Source organism: Pygoscelis adeliae, unplaced genomic scaffold (genome assembly GCF_000699105.1).
Source record: "Pygoscelis adeliae isolate BGI_AS28 unplaced genomic scaffold, ASM69910v1 Scaffold4, whole genome shotgun sequence".
In the NCBI taxonomy this organism is placed as follows: domain Eukaryota; kingdom Metazoa; phylum Chordata; class Aves; order Sphenisciformes; family Spheniscidae; genus Pygoscelis; species Pygoscelis adeliae.
The window spans coordinates 9005854-9022773 of NW_008824986.1; the positions used below are offsets into that span (position 1 = coordinate 9005854).

At 38.7% G+C, this 16920-nt stretch overlaps 1 protein-coding gene across 1 annotated transcript in view; it reads right to left on the bottom strand.

Annotated features, from left to right (window-relative positions):
* The window catches only part of DOCK1 (dedicator of cytokinesis 1), a 303352-nt gene that overhangs the window by 60421 nt on the left and 226011 nt on the right, over positions 1-16920 (bottom strand). Inside the window, exons 34-37 of the mRNA XM_009326015.1 lie at positions 7818-7903; positions 7475-7631; positions 4364-4404; positions 2958-3048 (exon numbers count right to left, since the gene is read on the bottom strand). Of these exons, the coding sequence (XP_009324290.1) occupies positions 2958-3048; positions 4364-4404; positions 7475-7631; positions 7818-7903 (375 nt within the window). The remainder of the gene's footprint in view (positions 1-2957; positions 3049-4363; positions 4405-7474; positions 7632-7817; positions 7904-16920) is intronic.

The following is a 16920-nucleotide window of genomic DNA, read 5'->3' on the forward strand; positions in this document are numbered from 1 at the left end:
CAGAAACAAAGTGATATAACTTTTGGAAAAGAAGAAATTAAACCAAAGATCAGCAACTCACAGGTTTATTCACAGAATTGCTGTTACATGATCCAGTTTTACCTCCTACATGTTATTAAATTTCACCCAATTACTGCTTAATTTAGCCAAAATGTTTGTGCTTGGCTAAAGCAGACAACTTTGACAACTTTGTGCTGCAAAGCTGTGTTTCTGAGCAACACAAACTTCATGGAGCCTGCAATGCAATGGCAATTTTTTCAGCATACTAAGAGCCATTATCTTCTGTTAGTTTTGAACATCTTAATTTTGACAAAATGGGTTAAAAATAAAACTAAAGTCTCTTTTCCTAAGTGCGCTTCATCAGCTTGCAGTGATCTGGTGAAAACGATGGTGGCTCTCTCTCCACAGAGACAGCCTTCTCGCAAATTTAAAGGTGAAATTCTCAGCCTTGACCTAAACATGATCCCATTAAAATCAGTGTGATGAAATATATGCCAATGATGAGTGTCATTGAAAATCCTGTCCTCAAGGTTTGACAGAAAAACTCAATTGCTTGAAGTTACACACACTACAATATTGCTGCTTCTCAAGCAATACTGAACTCCTCCATCCACTGCTAACTACTGGTAGTAACAGGATATTGTATTAGACAGATTGATACAGTTTTATAATAAAATAATTCCAAACTATAACGTAATTGTATTTATAAACAAATATCCGCTTAGCGATGAAAACCTGTGACAAATACTACCCTTACATTTGCCATCTTCAATCAATTTGCATTATAAGAAAAGAAAACTGGGTATTTCTTTCCAGTAAATTAAAGGAGTTTATTAAGATACTCATCTGGTCTCTGAAGACATTCTGTAAGAAAAAACAAAATTGGCTAAACTCTAATTTAAGGTCACATAAAGTACATTGACTCGCAAGTTCAAGCCATAACAGGTAAAAGTTTGAATGACATTTTATGGCACGGTTCATTCCATCATTTTTCCAGAAAATGCAGCACCTGTGGAAGGGAATGAATGCTTTATCTTGTCTAAAAAGTTCATTCATGTAAAGTGTGATGAGCAAGTATTACACAATTTGGCAGTCCTGTTTTATCTCCCTCATGGGAATAAAAAAGATCTTTATAGCCTCAGACTCAGCAAGTTACTCACTCGAACTTCTACCTACAGACAACAGACTGCACCAGTCTGTGTGACTGAAGGTGTCAGAGCATCTCCTCACATCTTCACCTCTCTGACATGACTCAGCACAGAAAATTTCATTACCAAGGAAGTGACTGCATCCAGCAGGCTGTGTCCAACAATTGCCCCTGCTTTTAATAACGAATAAAGCTCTTGCTACAGTGCTTTTGCACTCCAGATGAATCTTACTGATGTTTTTTTGTGTAATAACCCTCTATTTATTTTAAAATACAGTAAATACATTTCAAAGTGTCTTAATTTAAATTGTACATGTACGCTCTGCATCATATTTAGTCTTATTATAGCTTGGATGCAGCGTACTCAGTTTTGAGGTACGAATAATTCTCAGTGCATCTGCTAGAAGCATTTCATTTAACACCTTCCACTTTTCAACTTTTCAACATAGGTATTTTACACTCGCATTTTGCTTGGGATTGCTTAGATTAAATCAAAGATTGCTAAGAACAATTCGCTGCTTAGAGTGAGACAAATTTCAAACGGGGTACCATTAGCATAGCTTCTGTAATAATACCAAAGGCTTGCAATAATACAGAAGGTTGCAAGAATAAAGAAGGTTGCAATACACTCATTGTACTGCATTGTATTTCTCATTGTCATGAGAAACAGATCAAGGGGAAAATGCAGTTCTCAATTATTCTGTCCCTGACTCTCTGCCCCATATGACCGTGCGCACTACGGTCCTCAAGGGGAGCAGGAGATCCAGATCTCCCTGGAGAGAGAAAGATTTCACTGTGGGTGGTGAGATGTGAGGAAGAAGAACGGGACTAAAGCAAATGCTTTAGAAAACACTAATTCTTATGACATTTAGATTTTTACTTTTTCTATTGACTGCTTTTTAAAATTAAAACATAAAACTCCTTCCTACTAGTTTAGTGATGACTAGGCTACATTAAACATGTGATTTCCTGAGACAAGTGTCCGCTGTTAAGTGCAGCATCCTTCCATATGGTAACGCCAGGAACATGGTTGGCACACGCTGCCACATTTGTGACATAATCATGGAATTAAGCTGCATGTTAGAGACAACACCATCTATCCAGAAAGTTTTCAGTGAGATTAATGCTTATGAAATATAGCTTCAGTACATTTCTGACTGACACTATATAGTGTTAAAAACTCAAATGCTTTATTTACAAGCACCTTGTATAGATAAAATTTTATATATGTTGCAGGTTACACCAAAACATTCCTTGAAGAACAGCAATATGGTTATGTCTCTTTAAATGTGCTATAAACTGTGTAATACTGCATTAAAAGTGCACGTACCTTTTAAAGGCATAAGCTTGGAAAGAAGACTATTTGAATCTCTAATTTTTCAAAATCAAAACTGAATCTACAGATATCCAAGAGCACTTGAGGACAGTCTCCAGCACTTCCTTGTATTGCCTGTGCAAAAACAATTCTGTGGAGAGCTGATTTACTAAAATATGTGTTTAGATGCTTCCACACATTCCATAATTTTGATATTTAAAAGAAAATTAAATTACAGCTTTGCAATTTATAACTTGTGGTCTTGACTTGACCGTGCTTCCATTCATTTCAGATCAAGATGTGTAAAGCATGCTCTGACATACACTAATGGCAGAGGGCTGATTTCTTGCATGTATGAATTACATGTGCGAAAGATAAAACTGACATAAGAAGTAGCACACAGTTGTTAACCAAAGTGCAGATGTTCTAAGACTGACAAACTATTGGTTACTGCTAAGATGATTTTCAAAACTTGCAGTGTATTTTGGTGTTTACCTTAAGAAGCTTTGCATGCAGAAGTAACGTGTAGGCAGCTTCCGTATAGTTATCACATTCTTTGTGCAGGTCACACAGTTTGTACAAATACCTGCAAGAAATAAAAACAATGGTTCTTAAAAAAGGTTGGTTCTTAAATGTTACTAAATAATTTCTTTTGAAGATTACAACGGTTCAACTCTGTCTTCAAACAACTAAATGTATGTGGGATTATTTAAAGCTTGTATTTCTGTGTGCGGACACCTTTAGGACCATTTGCATTTCCGTAGTGTTTTTTTTTCAAAATAAAAATAAATTACTTGTGATGCATAATGAATCCTATACAGATTTTGTGCAAGAGATATTGCTCTAACTGTTCAGCTACGGAGACAGATATATAAGTATTCTTCCTTAACTTCAATATCATCACACCTCTGGAAGGGACTTCTCTTCATTTGTTTGTTGTTTTTTTTAATGACAGTTTAAAAAAAAACCCAAAACCAAACACCTATTAAATTGTATTTTGAAAAAGCCAGTGAAAATACAGAACTTTGATATTCATTATGATACATTATAAGTTTGTTAACAGAAATAGGAGAGAATTTGGGTGGGGGGTTGACAGTGAGAGACAGTTTGTGATGCTGAATAGGGCAGACCTCCGACTCATAACTTCATGTGTTTGTCCACAGTTATCAATCCTGCCTTTTGCTAGATTTTACTTTCTTTTTGCAAATTAATAAAGCAATAATTAAACCCATTTACACAACAGGAAGCGAGTTCACAAGTGAAAATTCTTCCAAAAAGGTAACAAGCATCTGAGAATGAATTAATGAATAATATTTAGATACCTAAAATAGCAGTAAAAGCACAAGCTTCATCATTTTAGCACAACAGCCTAGCCAATTTTAAGCCAAAGTACAAATAGAGGACTAGGAACCCTGAGGTTTACAAAAAGCACAACAACTTATTACCATTTTTACTTTGTGTGAAAATAGATTTTGAAAGGTTCCTAAAAGGTTTAAATTTAAAATAAGTATCAGTCATGATATTAATAGCCCTTTTTACCTCAAGTCACATATTTTGTACCTCGCCCAGAAGTAGAATTATTTCTTTGCTCAGTTTTCTTTTGACTTATTTATTTTTTACATGTGACAACACTCCTGAGTATTTCAGTGTTCATCATAATATAACTGAGTTATATCGGGAGTTGGAGAAGGGGGACAGAAAAAATCTCATTACTCTAATTTCTAATGCTCACTGTTCTCAGTGAAGAGAAGTTTTTGAATGTACTTAAGATTCAGTAAAAGTATGTTTTTTCATTACTTCTTTCCCTCTAGCCCCCAAGTGACTGCTTAATATGAACTTAATTTTATCCAATTACACAACAGTAAGTCAAGCAGAGTTTGTCACTGGTCATGTTTACAAACCTTATGTACATTTCTTCTCTCTCAATCTCCTTGTAGAAATTCTGAAAAACAACAAAATTTTGTTACAAAGTCATTGATTTCACAGTCTGAAATGTATACAGAACATGCTCTAAATTAGAAATTCATAATTGCATAACATCAGCCTGCAAACTGCAAAATGAAATTTGCCTCTAGTGTTAGAACACAAGTTATTTAAACTTATAAAGTCTAATGCTGTGATGTTTCATGCTGTAGCGTATCAGGGCTTATGTCTCATTGCAAAGGTTAAGAATTTGCAAGAATAGAACTGCTAGAAATTTGCTTCTGGCATTTGCAAGTCACACATTATTAACCATTTTCAGTTAAAATTTTCTAACATACAAAAACGTAATTTTTAAGCAACAGTTGTTCTATGGATTTAAAACACCAAACCTTAGTTTGGCAATACGTCATCTGCCCTTGAATTCTAATAGTTTCTTTGGAAAGAAAAAGTTAGATTAGTGTTATTTATCTGGTTTCATATGCCACACGTTATCATCACTCTCTTCAGAAATGTCTGAATACCTCCAGTCCTGAGATAAACTAGTTAACACTAGAAATATTGTAAATCCAAGAAAGGATAAATTGGGTGAGATATTAAAGGCATTTCTGAACTTAATTTAAAGTTTGCTTTCAGAAGTTAAAATATATTTAAGAAAACAAAACACAAAGAAATTTCTCCTTCACTGAATTACAATATATTTCAATGCTAAATTAAACCAGTCTGAGTCGCCACTAATAGATGCACAAGCCCAGATGCATAAGCCCAATACAAAAGTGTTCGCTTCAAAGAGAACTGAAATACAAGATAGAATCTACATACCGGAGTTGGAAATGACGGATTATTTAGTGGATATACCATTTTAGTTGACATAACTGCTCACTGGTTTTGAGTTCAACTCAAAAGACAAACTGAACCACACGAAAAAAATCTGCTGGTTTTTCTTGTATTTTGTTTGGTTTTTTAAAGTAGAAGAGAATTCTGAGTTTGGGGGACCAATAACATAAAACCATTTTATCCTAATATTGCTGCCAGCTGCTCTTCTCTTCTGATGCAGCTCAAGAAGCAACATCAAATCAACCATAACTGGAAGAGGCTTGGGCAGCAGGTTGACACCAACACACATTACATTTACTACAGCTCCATCTTCCCCAAAAGCAGTCCCTGCTCCTGCCCTGTCTTTGGGTGCAAGTTCCCACATCCCCCTTATGCTGTACTGGCCCATGCGTGTGCTGCGCTGGCTTAAATGCATATCAAAACCTTGACTTAAACCATAGTCAATACAGACAAACTTAATCCTGTGAAAGCCTCTGCATCATTGAAGTCCCAATTAAGAACTCTTTGAGATCTCAAGTGGGAACTGTGTTGAGTATCAGCCCTGGGTCGGATTTTTGCAAAGGCATAAATTTCACTTCAGGTGCATGGAGACTGATGAAAAGACTGTGTTGGCCCTGGAGGGCAAATGGGACTTTAAAATCAAGCTAAGGTTTTAAATCACGCCTACTGAAAATGAAGGAAAGTTCTGCCCTGTGATGCTTTCCTGCATTTCCTGCAGACTTCAGCGGCAGGGTTGTGTGTGGATATCTCACAGTGATTTAACTTGACAGCAGTAAATCGCCAACAAAATTTATCATCTGCAAATACTTGAAAAATTCAGATGACAAAAATCAGCATCAGAAGATGCTGTTAGAGACACTTAGAGAAAACAAAACCAACCCCCAAGTGCGCCATTGGTCCCCCTGTGGTTGGTATGGCAAGAATTACTAGGAGAAGACTCAAGAGTATTATGCTGAAGGGAAGGAGAAATAAATTCACCTTTCTAAGGAAATTTTCCTAGTTTTATAAATTGTTGTCGTGTTTTAGAGCGTACGGTGTATGTGATTTTTTATTTCCTGTCTTGTTTGGTGTAAACTGGCTGGCTTTTCTATCTCACATTCTGCTCGGGAGGATGCTACGACTTTTCTGTGGGCAGCCTAACGGCACTTGCTAGATCAACAGCCGGTGACAACTCTCCCAGTTCCTCTTCTTTTCCCATTTCTTAAACATTCTGATGCTTTTTGATGTGCAGAGAGAGGAAAAACAAACTAAAAATAAAATCCCAATTTCTGATTTGATGTCTCTATCTTCTCTCCCATTCTAATGGGCAGCGTTTCATTTATAGTTTATGCGATAGTGCGGCATAAAGGCTGCACTGCATGAGCTGAGGACGTTTGCATTACTTGTAAGGGCTAAAGCTACAAACTATTTACTCAGATCTTTCCAAACCAGCCTGAATGAAATCTATCAGCCATATCACATAAACGATAAACACTGTCTGTGCCCCACATATTTAAGCAAAATAAAAGCTTTGATAACGATATAGGGATGAAAGCTCTGAATCCTTAGTGGCTAAATTTAATATTGAGTCCTATTGGAAGTACTACGTTTGGGGGTCTCTAAAATTTATTTTGACATTTTTCCATATGCGCTGATTTTGTGCTAGCAAAATCTCATACTCTAATGTTTCCACCAAAGAGCATGATGTGCGTGCTATGGGGACAACTTCTACTGCTTCCAACTCTAGCCTAAATGGACAAAAGTTTGTAGTATAGAGTAGATACTCCAGAATTTCTGGAACTAAGAGGAGGAAATCTCACATCAGTGAGGAAAACAACCCGAGCTTTTTCTGCTGTGAATGAAATAGTAACACTCAAATTTCTTCAAAAATTTTGAATACGGAAGCTGAGCAGTAAGCAGAATACAAATGGAATTGCAAATGCATGAAAATTTTGGTAGTAAACTGCGTATTACTCCAACATTCTGTATGTCAAAGTGTTTTTCTGCATAAGTAGTTCACACATCAATTGTAAATGTCAATGAACAGCCCTCAAAGATCAGGCCCTGATACATTTCTCCTTAAATCTTTCCTTAGAATCAATTAAAGAATAACGCATGTTTTCATAGATTCACCTTCATTAAAAAAGGAAAAAAACCCAAAAGTATTTCAAACTTTCATGAGAATCCCAACACGTACTCTGTTTTACACAAATCTTTTGTTCAAGGTGTAAAATTAAGAATGTGGTAGTCATTTCAGGATGATTCTCTTTGCTTACCAGCACATTGACAGTACAGCTCATGCGGTTCTCCTTGTTCTCATCATGCATTATGGTCCTGTAGTCCAACAACCTCTCCATTAAGCGGACAACAAGTTTCACAAAAGTTTCTCCACTCTTAGCAAGGTATTTGTGTTTTCTGCAGTGCTCCAAGAGACTGAAAAACCAATTATATTCGCCTTGTTAATCACATGCAGAAAAAACCTTGACTCAGGTGCAATTTTAAATATTGTGCATCATTAACAGATTTTAATTATTTCTGGGCTACAAAGTTCATTGTAGTCTAATTGCTCTCTCTCCTGACTTTACTGCGACATAAATCTCGCCGCTGATCAACACTTACATTTTGTCAAATAACACTTTGTACTGTTCATCTCCTCTGCCTCCTTCCACTTCATGATCCAGTTTTGTGATGATCTCATTTTCAAACTATAATTAAACAAAGCAAGCGTAAATAATCAGATGGCAAATATTTCACTTTATTACTGTAGCCTCAATGGTTCACAGATTGGTTGGGTATCTTGGTGAGATGTCTAGCCACTATTTTAAAGCTTGATTGACTTTAAGAGTTTGCAGTCTCGTATTAGACTATCCACGATGATCTACTGCCCTACAAGGACTTTTTTGTTGAAAAAATCATTGGTCATGTTGTTAAATGAAGTGTAAATATTTACATCGAAAAACTAAATAAGGAGATTAATGACAAGAATGAGGGTGGGGAAAAAGAAGACACAAAGCCAGGGACAGAATGTCCCCTGCAATAATGGTAACAGCAACAAAAGTAAAATACAAAAATGTTGAAAGCTCTGTGAAAGAGAATATATAACACCTAAGGCTGGATAACTCAGCTGGATGCACACCCTAGCATCACTAACATCCCTTTTTAGCATACAGCAGAAGAGCAGCAGAGCCTGGGTGAGAAGAGAGCCTGTGGCAGGGGAATGGAATCCCATTAGTCAGAGTGGGAGTTTATTGACAGAACAGTTGTCTTCAAGTTTTTTCACTGTCACTTGCTTAAGCAGTCCCTAACTATTCTGAGAAGCAAAGGGCCACCTGTACAAGAACAAAGCGTACTAACGTTTTGTAAATGTCAAGAGACGTACTTTGCATCTGCAGTTAATATTAACAGCATATAATGTACGAATGAAAAAAGAATGGACTGTCTGTAGCTTGATATACTTCCAGACCAAGAACACACTTCCACAACCTCCAGGCTCAGCAGCAGCCTACGGACCCACTCTTGCGCCTCTGTTTGAGCTACAAGCTTTCCTTCCCAGTGCTGCACTTCCCCACCTCTAAGATGTACCGGTAACATAACGGCATTTCTTATTCTTTACAAATTATTTCCACTGATCAAAACATCTACTTCAGCGACAACACTATTAGCTCCTCTGTTACAGCCACCAAACGCTGCCCAAGCAGCAGAGAGGCTCTCTGTAACCGGAGAAGGCAGGCTTTTGCTGAAAGCCTGTAAGCAAAATTAGACTTTTCTTTCACCAGGAACAACCACAAGGAGGCAACAAGGACAACCTCAAAGAGCGTTGCAGTAGAGGTCATGTGCTAAAGGTGTAGCTGGTATCTATGCTGAAAGGCAAAAATCAAAATCTATGTACCAGGAGAAAAAAGATCCCTGCAGAGAGCCCTGACAGCCCAGCAGCCTCTGCCAAGGGCAGATAATGGGCACCCAGGCAATGGGACCGCCATCCCAGAGCATCCCAGATGCCACGGCAGAGGGGGTGAGCTCAGCTGTGGTCTCGCCTGCAGTGTGCCAGGCAGGCTGAACCATGAGGGGTGCTGCGTGTGGCCACCCCACTGGTGCTGCTGCCCTGGCCGTAGCACCACCGCTCAGCAGTGACCAGTGGGCAGGGAGGACAACAGGGGACAGGTATTTTCTACATGGTCAGTCCCATGGAGAAGCTGAGGAAGACAAGGTGTTATCTCCAGCCAGCAGCAGGGCTCAGACTGGTTTAGCTATGAAGAGAAAGTGGATTTTTTTAGTCCACGCTGTGAAATTCTGCTGGCATATTTATTTCAGCGAGGAGTGTGAGATCACCCTTGCCAATGGACTTATGTCATGATGAAACTCTGATGATAAGAAAGTGCTTTTCACCACCTTAATTTATATCACTTTGAGGAGGCGTAGTAGCTATGTCCACCACCGATCTCTTTCTGCCAACGTATGCTGCATTTTCAGCTCTGCCCACACAGTCCGACCTCGGCCAACAGAGGTTATCATAACGCCTCTACCAAGTACCAAACAGAAAAGCCCTTAGTTCTGCAACAATCCTTTTCTCCTGAAGTAACTGCTTGCACGCGGCAAGGTAAACCTGGGCAGAACAAGAGAAAAGCCTGCAGCAAGTAAGGGCGAGGAGAAACAACTTGGCCACCCCACAGCTGGAGGCACCTGCCTGCTCTCCTGGAAGGTCCTCTTCTGCTGAAGCCCACAGCGGTTGTAAACATACACATGCTGGCCAAGTTGAACCCAAGCAGGAAACGTGGCCATGGACTGTAGAGAAATTCCTGCTTTGCTAAGAAAAATCCTTTTTAGGGAGAGATACACACTGGTATGAAGGAATTGCTTGATAAATTGTGACAATACCAAAATACCCCTCTTCATTAGGACTACTCAATCTCTGAGTATCTTAACAGGCTCAACAGCAGTAATGTAAAAATCCAGAGTCAGATCCAGGACACTGTTTTTGTCTCCTTTTCCAAGTCTCCATGTTCTTCTCAGCATTAACTGCAGTAATGTTCACATCATTTCTTACCTACGTAGGCAACCCCAGACTTTTTGTCCTCTGCATTTGAAGTGGGAAATTTATTTTTACGCACTACCTGGCAGCCCACCAGAATTCTCTTACAAACAGAGAAAAAAAATCTCTGCCCTGAGCTCAGTGACTACAAGCTATCATGACAAATAATGGCAGAAAAAGTCCTGCTCACCTACTGCTCAGTGCAAATTCAGGATACAGTCTAACAACATGCACAAGTCAATCGAACTGTGAGCTGTCAGGAAACCTGAACTACAGATTGTATCACGCACACAGTGATAGAATCAACAAAGTACCCAAACAACAGATATTCCATCTTAAAACAATTTTTATTATTATGCGTCACTGTTTTAAAGATGAAAACCCCAAACCTTGGATTAAAACATTTCAAAGGTGTTCTTCTGTACCCCAAATGATCCACAAAATCACAGAAACACTGGCTGGAAGAGACCTCGAAGGTCATTTAGTCCAACCTCCTAGGTGATGCTGGATTATTGCCAACACTAGATCAGGCCAACTGTGACTTGCTTAGCCAAGTATTGAACATCTCCATTGATGGATGATTACACAGCCTCTCTGGGTAACCTGTTCCACTCTCTCACTCCTTTCCTTGTAAAGAAATGAATGAAAAGTGAAGTGAAATAAGGATTTTAATACAATGAATCCATTATTCAAAAAATGACAGGAAAATGAGAAAAGGAAGAATAATGCAATCCACCCCCTCTAAGAAGCAAACATAAGCTGGAACACGTTCCCACAGTACAAGGACATGTCAAGTAAAATACTGAGGCAACACAATGACGAAACAGAGAAGTCACAAAATTCATGTTCTCTAATGAGGCCAGAAAGAAATTGACTTTCTATACCAATGTGAAAAATGACACTTGCTGCCAGCGTGAGCCCTTAAGGTGATATATTTTTTAGCAAGAGATTACTCACACAAAGAAGAGCAATTACATTTGTCATACAGGATCTTCAGTGTCTTCCTGATATCAATTTTACTTAAATTTCTGTAAATCTAGGCTTTGTTGGGCCATCTCCCTAATGGCCCTCTTGGGTTGAACAGAGCTAGACTTGTGGCACTTCTGGGGGTTTAAGGACTATTAACAATATCTTTGCTCTTCAATCACTCTTGATACTTCTCAAGGAATCAATATGATGCAGATGTCAGATCATGCAAGCCAGATGGCTAAACGTTATTTAACACAGTTAAAATTCTTTCTGCGGTCTTTCCACAGAAGAAGGTTTCATCAACACAAGTTGAGGTTTATAGAGCTATCGCCTTCCACGATGGAAGTAAGAACATGGCCCTGGAGTCGCACAACCTAATGGCTCTGGGACACTGCATCTGGCATCCATTGATAAAGTCTCAATTTTTCCTTTTCTTTTTTTAAACGCATAAAATAGCACAAAGTAGGCCTGCAATTATTGTGATGGAATTTACTCTCAGGTGGAAAAGCGCCAAATTTTCAATGTTTACATTACAGCCAGTGACACTTGCTGAGGCTCTTTCTGGAGGCTTAAGGGGTATATCTGGCACCATCAATGAGTTAGATTCGTATCTTTCTGTTGACAGTGAAAGCTTGAAGGGTGATGTTAGAAAGATTACAGGAAATTATTATCAGCTTTTCCTTGCAGCTGATCAAGATCTCAAGCTTCTCTTTAGGATGTGTATTTGAACTTGAGCAAAGAGTATATCCACTACTTCATCTGTCTGTTACAATCTCCCATCTGGAGAAAATAAATCAATGTAAGCTATCTAGCGTCTTCAAGTGTCAGCTCAACTAATGGCTTTTGGTTTTAGGTTTACCTAAAGTGTGGTCAGGCTATATTTGTAGCACTGACTGACAATTTAATCTAGCTGTAGATGAGGAAGACTTTCAATCTTCCAAGCTGCTATAAATTTGTTTTGATATGGGAAAATAATGAATTTGACATACAAAATTCAAGCGACAGATAACACCACTAGAAATTAGTCCTAATGCAGAAATAGCACACAAGTACTGTAAAACTTTGTTCAAAGGCTGCTATGAAAGTTGGTGGTAATTCCCAACAGTTTCATCTGTTCCCTTTCCTATTTTCCCACAGCATTCTGTTCGGCAAACAGATACGGCAGCCATTTAATAGTAGGTGATTTTGGAGGTCTCCAGGCTTACTGCATTACCTTTCTGCCTTGCTGTTCAGGTGAGGGAGGAATACCAATATTCTCCAAAAAGCCAGAAAACAAGAAAAACTTACACATTTACATTTCAACCGTAAATAACTAAAAATGTTACTTATTGAAATTAATCCTTTGTGGGGGATGACTTATTTGAATTTGCACATTCAGTGGGATTACAGAGGAGAATCTGCAGCATCACAGAAACTTGGACAAGTCATTAACTTGTGTTCTGTCTGCAAATCTATAGCACAGGGAAAGGGAGGTTAACACAGGGCTCAGAAGTGTTAAAAAGGCTTAACAAGGAATTATAGGTTCTAAAAGTCGAGAGAGAGTCAGATAAACTAGGTACTTCTTATTGAGGAGAATTATATACATTTGAAATTCATTGATAACCAACAAGAAATTACACTGCAAATAAAAATGTATGACCATCTTGATGATACTGAGATTTATTGTTAAATGTTAGAAATTAATCAAAAGGGTTTCCTCTTTATGTCTTCTGATCTTTACTCATTTAATTCTCTTCACAACAGAACGCTAGCTAGAAGTACTTTAGCTGCACCCATGGTTTTATTTTAGTAATCATATGCATTATGCATTCATTTATTATGCATTTCTATATGATTTTGCATTATGCATTCATAGCTTACGCATTTCTATATCATTTTTCTATCGCTTCAGCTATGGTTCCATTATGCTAAGTGTCATTCCAATTTGCAGAAAACAGGACAGATGTGTTTTTGCATTTTTGGGGCTCTTTCCTCAGATCATTACTTTTACACAACTCCTTACTCTAACAGGGTAAGAACACATGCTGAGTTTGTATGCTTATACCACTGATGCTAACACCACCAGACACTGATGATTCTCCTTAGTAATGCTGTTCAGCCTGAAAACTAGACATATGGGACTTCTAATTTCTTCTTGCTCATTACTGCAGAGTGGGGGGGTACACCTCACAGATTTTACTTTGAAGGACAAAGGTCCGTCTGTCCTTCCTTCCTTCCTTCCTTCCTTCCTTCCTTCCTTCCTTCCTTCCTTCCTTCCTTCCTTCCTTCCCTCCTTCCCTCCTTCCCTCCTTCCCTCCTTCCTTCCGTCCTTCCTTCCTTCCTTCCTTCCTTCCTTCCTTCCTTCCTTCCTTCCTTCCTTCCTTCCTTCCTTCCTTCCCTCCTTCCCTCCTTCCCTCCTTCCTTCCTTCCTTCTGAGAAATGTAATTATGTTGGGGAAGACAAGCTGGAGTAGTGCTTCTGACTCAACCCCTTACCTTATTTTGTTAATAGGTTTTTTTGGCTCTTAAAGTAAGTTACTTCTACTAATTAATTTGTACCAGATTAGTTAAAAGAAATCATATTATGATGCAGTGCCACGAGATAGGGAGAACCCGCCCAACATCTACCCCTGCCTCCTCCTGCTTCCTCCATGCTCTCTGTTTTGTACCAGTTCCTGCACTGGCACCTATCTATGAATGGGTTCAACTCCAAATAAGCAGAACATTACATCAGCAATAACACAGGTCCAGAAAAGGTAATTTAAAGTTTTGGGTAGGCAAACAAACAGGAGTGCTCATAGGAAATGGAACCAGAGCAAGTGACGGCTGGAAGGAACAGGCAGGAAAATCAGGAGGTTGGGGCTTTTTATGCTCCAAATTCCACATTTCAGCTGAATGACTGTTTCATGATGAACTTTCTCTCCTGCTGTCACCATGGGATCCATCACGCTTACTTGACCAGGCCTTGAAAAATCAAACCAATTCTCTTTCATCACTCCTGTTGCTCTGACATATTCCCTTTGATCTGGAGGGTTCACTAGTATAACAGGCAAAGGGAAAAAAGCAGAGCAGAGAAGGAGGCATTTTCTTCTATAGGGAAGCTTCAGTCCCACACAGACTTTAGTATCAGATTCATGCTCTGAGGTAGAGGCTACTCTGAAGTCTTACATAGGCTTCAAAGCATCTTAAGAGGGAGAGGACAAAAATGGGCTATTCCCATTTAATTAATTAATTTTAATTAATTAATTCAGTCGGTCTTTAATTCAGTTCTGTAAAAAACAGAGGAATTTATCTTCTGTTTTTTCTCAGGGCTATGTATACTGGAAGAACAAAAATTCCCATTCTGTCGGTTACTGGTTTTACCAGGCAAACCAATTCATACTGAAATTAAAACCGCCATCGGGAAAGCTGTCTGTTTATAAAACAAGCGATCACAGCATAGAAGTTCTGCAAAAAATTTAAATTCCTCCTCCACAAAACATGAGGTTTATACATCTGCTGGAGAAATGGAGCCAATCTAAACCCTTGTTGATGTGACTAATAAGGTTAGATAATTGGATTTCTGGCAGATTAGTTTAACAGCAGCCAATCATTCAACGTTGAAGTTCTTTTTGAAAGCAATGCTGGACAATGATAATTGGTAGTTGCATACAGACGACATAACGCAGTACATTACACCGACACATTAAGTATGAAAGCTTGCCCAGGTACTGGTAATACTTAAATTATTTCATATCTATTTCTATCACTTAAACACAAAAGAGACAAAAAAGATGAGCCAGGAAGCTATAGGCCAGGCAGGCTCACTTCCTGGGCATGAGGAAACCATGGAGCAAGCCCTCGTGGAAGCTATTTCCAGGTACATGAAGGGCAAGAAGGTGACTGGGAAAAGCCAATACAGATTTACCAAGGGTAAATCACATCTGACCAGCCTGACTGCCTTCTGTGATGAAACTATCTGCTCAGAGGATGAAGAGCTGTGGTTGTCACAATCTTAGCAATGTGTTTGATACAGTCTCTCAAAACATACTTGTTGACAAGTTGGTAAGATATGGACTGGACAGAGAGACTACAAGGTGGGTGGAAAAGTGGCTAAATTGCTGATCTCAACGGGTGGTGGTTTAATGACTTTGACAGTCCGAAAGACAGCCAACAAGGAATTGTGTAATATTTAAGGAAGAGAAACTTGAAGTCCTGAAACAGGGATGGCATAGTTGCAAGCAGTCGTACAAGATGGTCTGCTGGAAAGGACTTGGTGGACAGCAAGCTGAACATGAAGAAGCAGTGTACCCCTTCAATGGAAGAAAAATGTGTCCTTGATTGCACCAACAAGAGTACAGCTAGAGGATCAACAGGATTATTCCACTTGTTGGGCCATGGCTGGAATACTGCGTCCAGCTTTGATTTCCCCAGCTCGAGAGAGACATTGACAAATTGGGGATGGTCTAATGGAGGCCACCAAGATGAGCAGCGTGTTGGGAACCTGGCCCGAAGAATGGTTGAAAGAATTGGGTTTGTTCTGCCTAGAGAAAAGCAGACTCAAGCCTTCCAACACCTAAAAGGTGGTTATAGAGGAGATGTAGTTACTCTGTTTACAAGGGTGCACAGTGACAACACGAGCAGCAACAGGCACAAGTTGGTTGAGGGAAATTCCATCTGGATATAAGAAGAAAAGTCTTAAATGTTGGAATAGGTCACCCAGAGAAGTGGTGAAACCTCCCTCACTGGAAATATTCAATACTGAGCTTCAGATGGCCCCAGAAAACCCAATCTAAGGCCCAGTTTGGACCAGATTACTTCCAGAGGTCCCATCCAACCTAGACTTTTCTATAATTCTCTGCTTTTTACAAGCTGTGATCTTCATTCCCCAAAGACCAATCTGAGATACTCAGCAAACTATATAACTACATTATCTGCAAAACTGTAAATGGACAGATTGATTATCCCCTGTTAGACATAACTGTTCACTCCAAATGCACTGAAAAAAGGTTTACTACCTCTGCACCTGTCATATCAATGCTGTGTCCATAAAGAAAGAAGCTATACTGACGTAAGAAATATATGTCGAGTACTTAGAATCCAAGACATCTCTGACTTAAGCATGAGGCATTTTTCTTCTCAAAAGGCAAAAAGAATTTGTGTGAAATATTTAAGACGTTCATTTATTAAAATCACCCAACTATTCCACACAAAGCTGGTTTCCTTCTGTCAAGAAAATATAGGGCCATAAATTTAGCTATAAAGTTACCCTCGGATTTTTCATGATCCATATAATTGTACAAATAAAAAATGACAAGCAACAAAAGAGAGCATCTGACAGGAAACTGTTTAAATGGCATCCCAGCGAGCATTTCAATCTTTACAGTATCATTGGAGTCAAACATAAGAAAGAATGATTATGCAGTAATTGGATGGATCCAAAATACAGTTCACAACCTTTCCACACACCATCCAGCACAAAACAAATCAAAGAAATAAAGATGAGGCCATTTCCCTTCCTTAAATCTCTCCACACAGATATTCATTTACTCTGGCTACAGATTTATTAAGAGCTGGTTATGAATTATAGTTCACAAAAAAGTATGGAAAAGGATAAGATTTTTCATCCAAGAAAGAAAACTGCCAATATAAAAGGAAAAAAGTAAACAACGCACATCAAACTTTATTGCAAAATTCACAAGGTCATATCCTGAACTGACAGAAATTTCACAGTGTAAAGGAGCTACATTGGCTTATACCATAACAC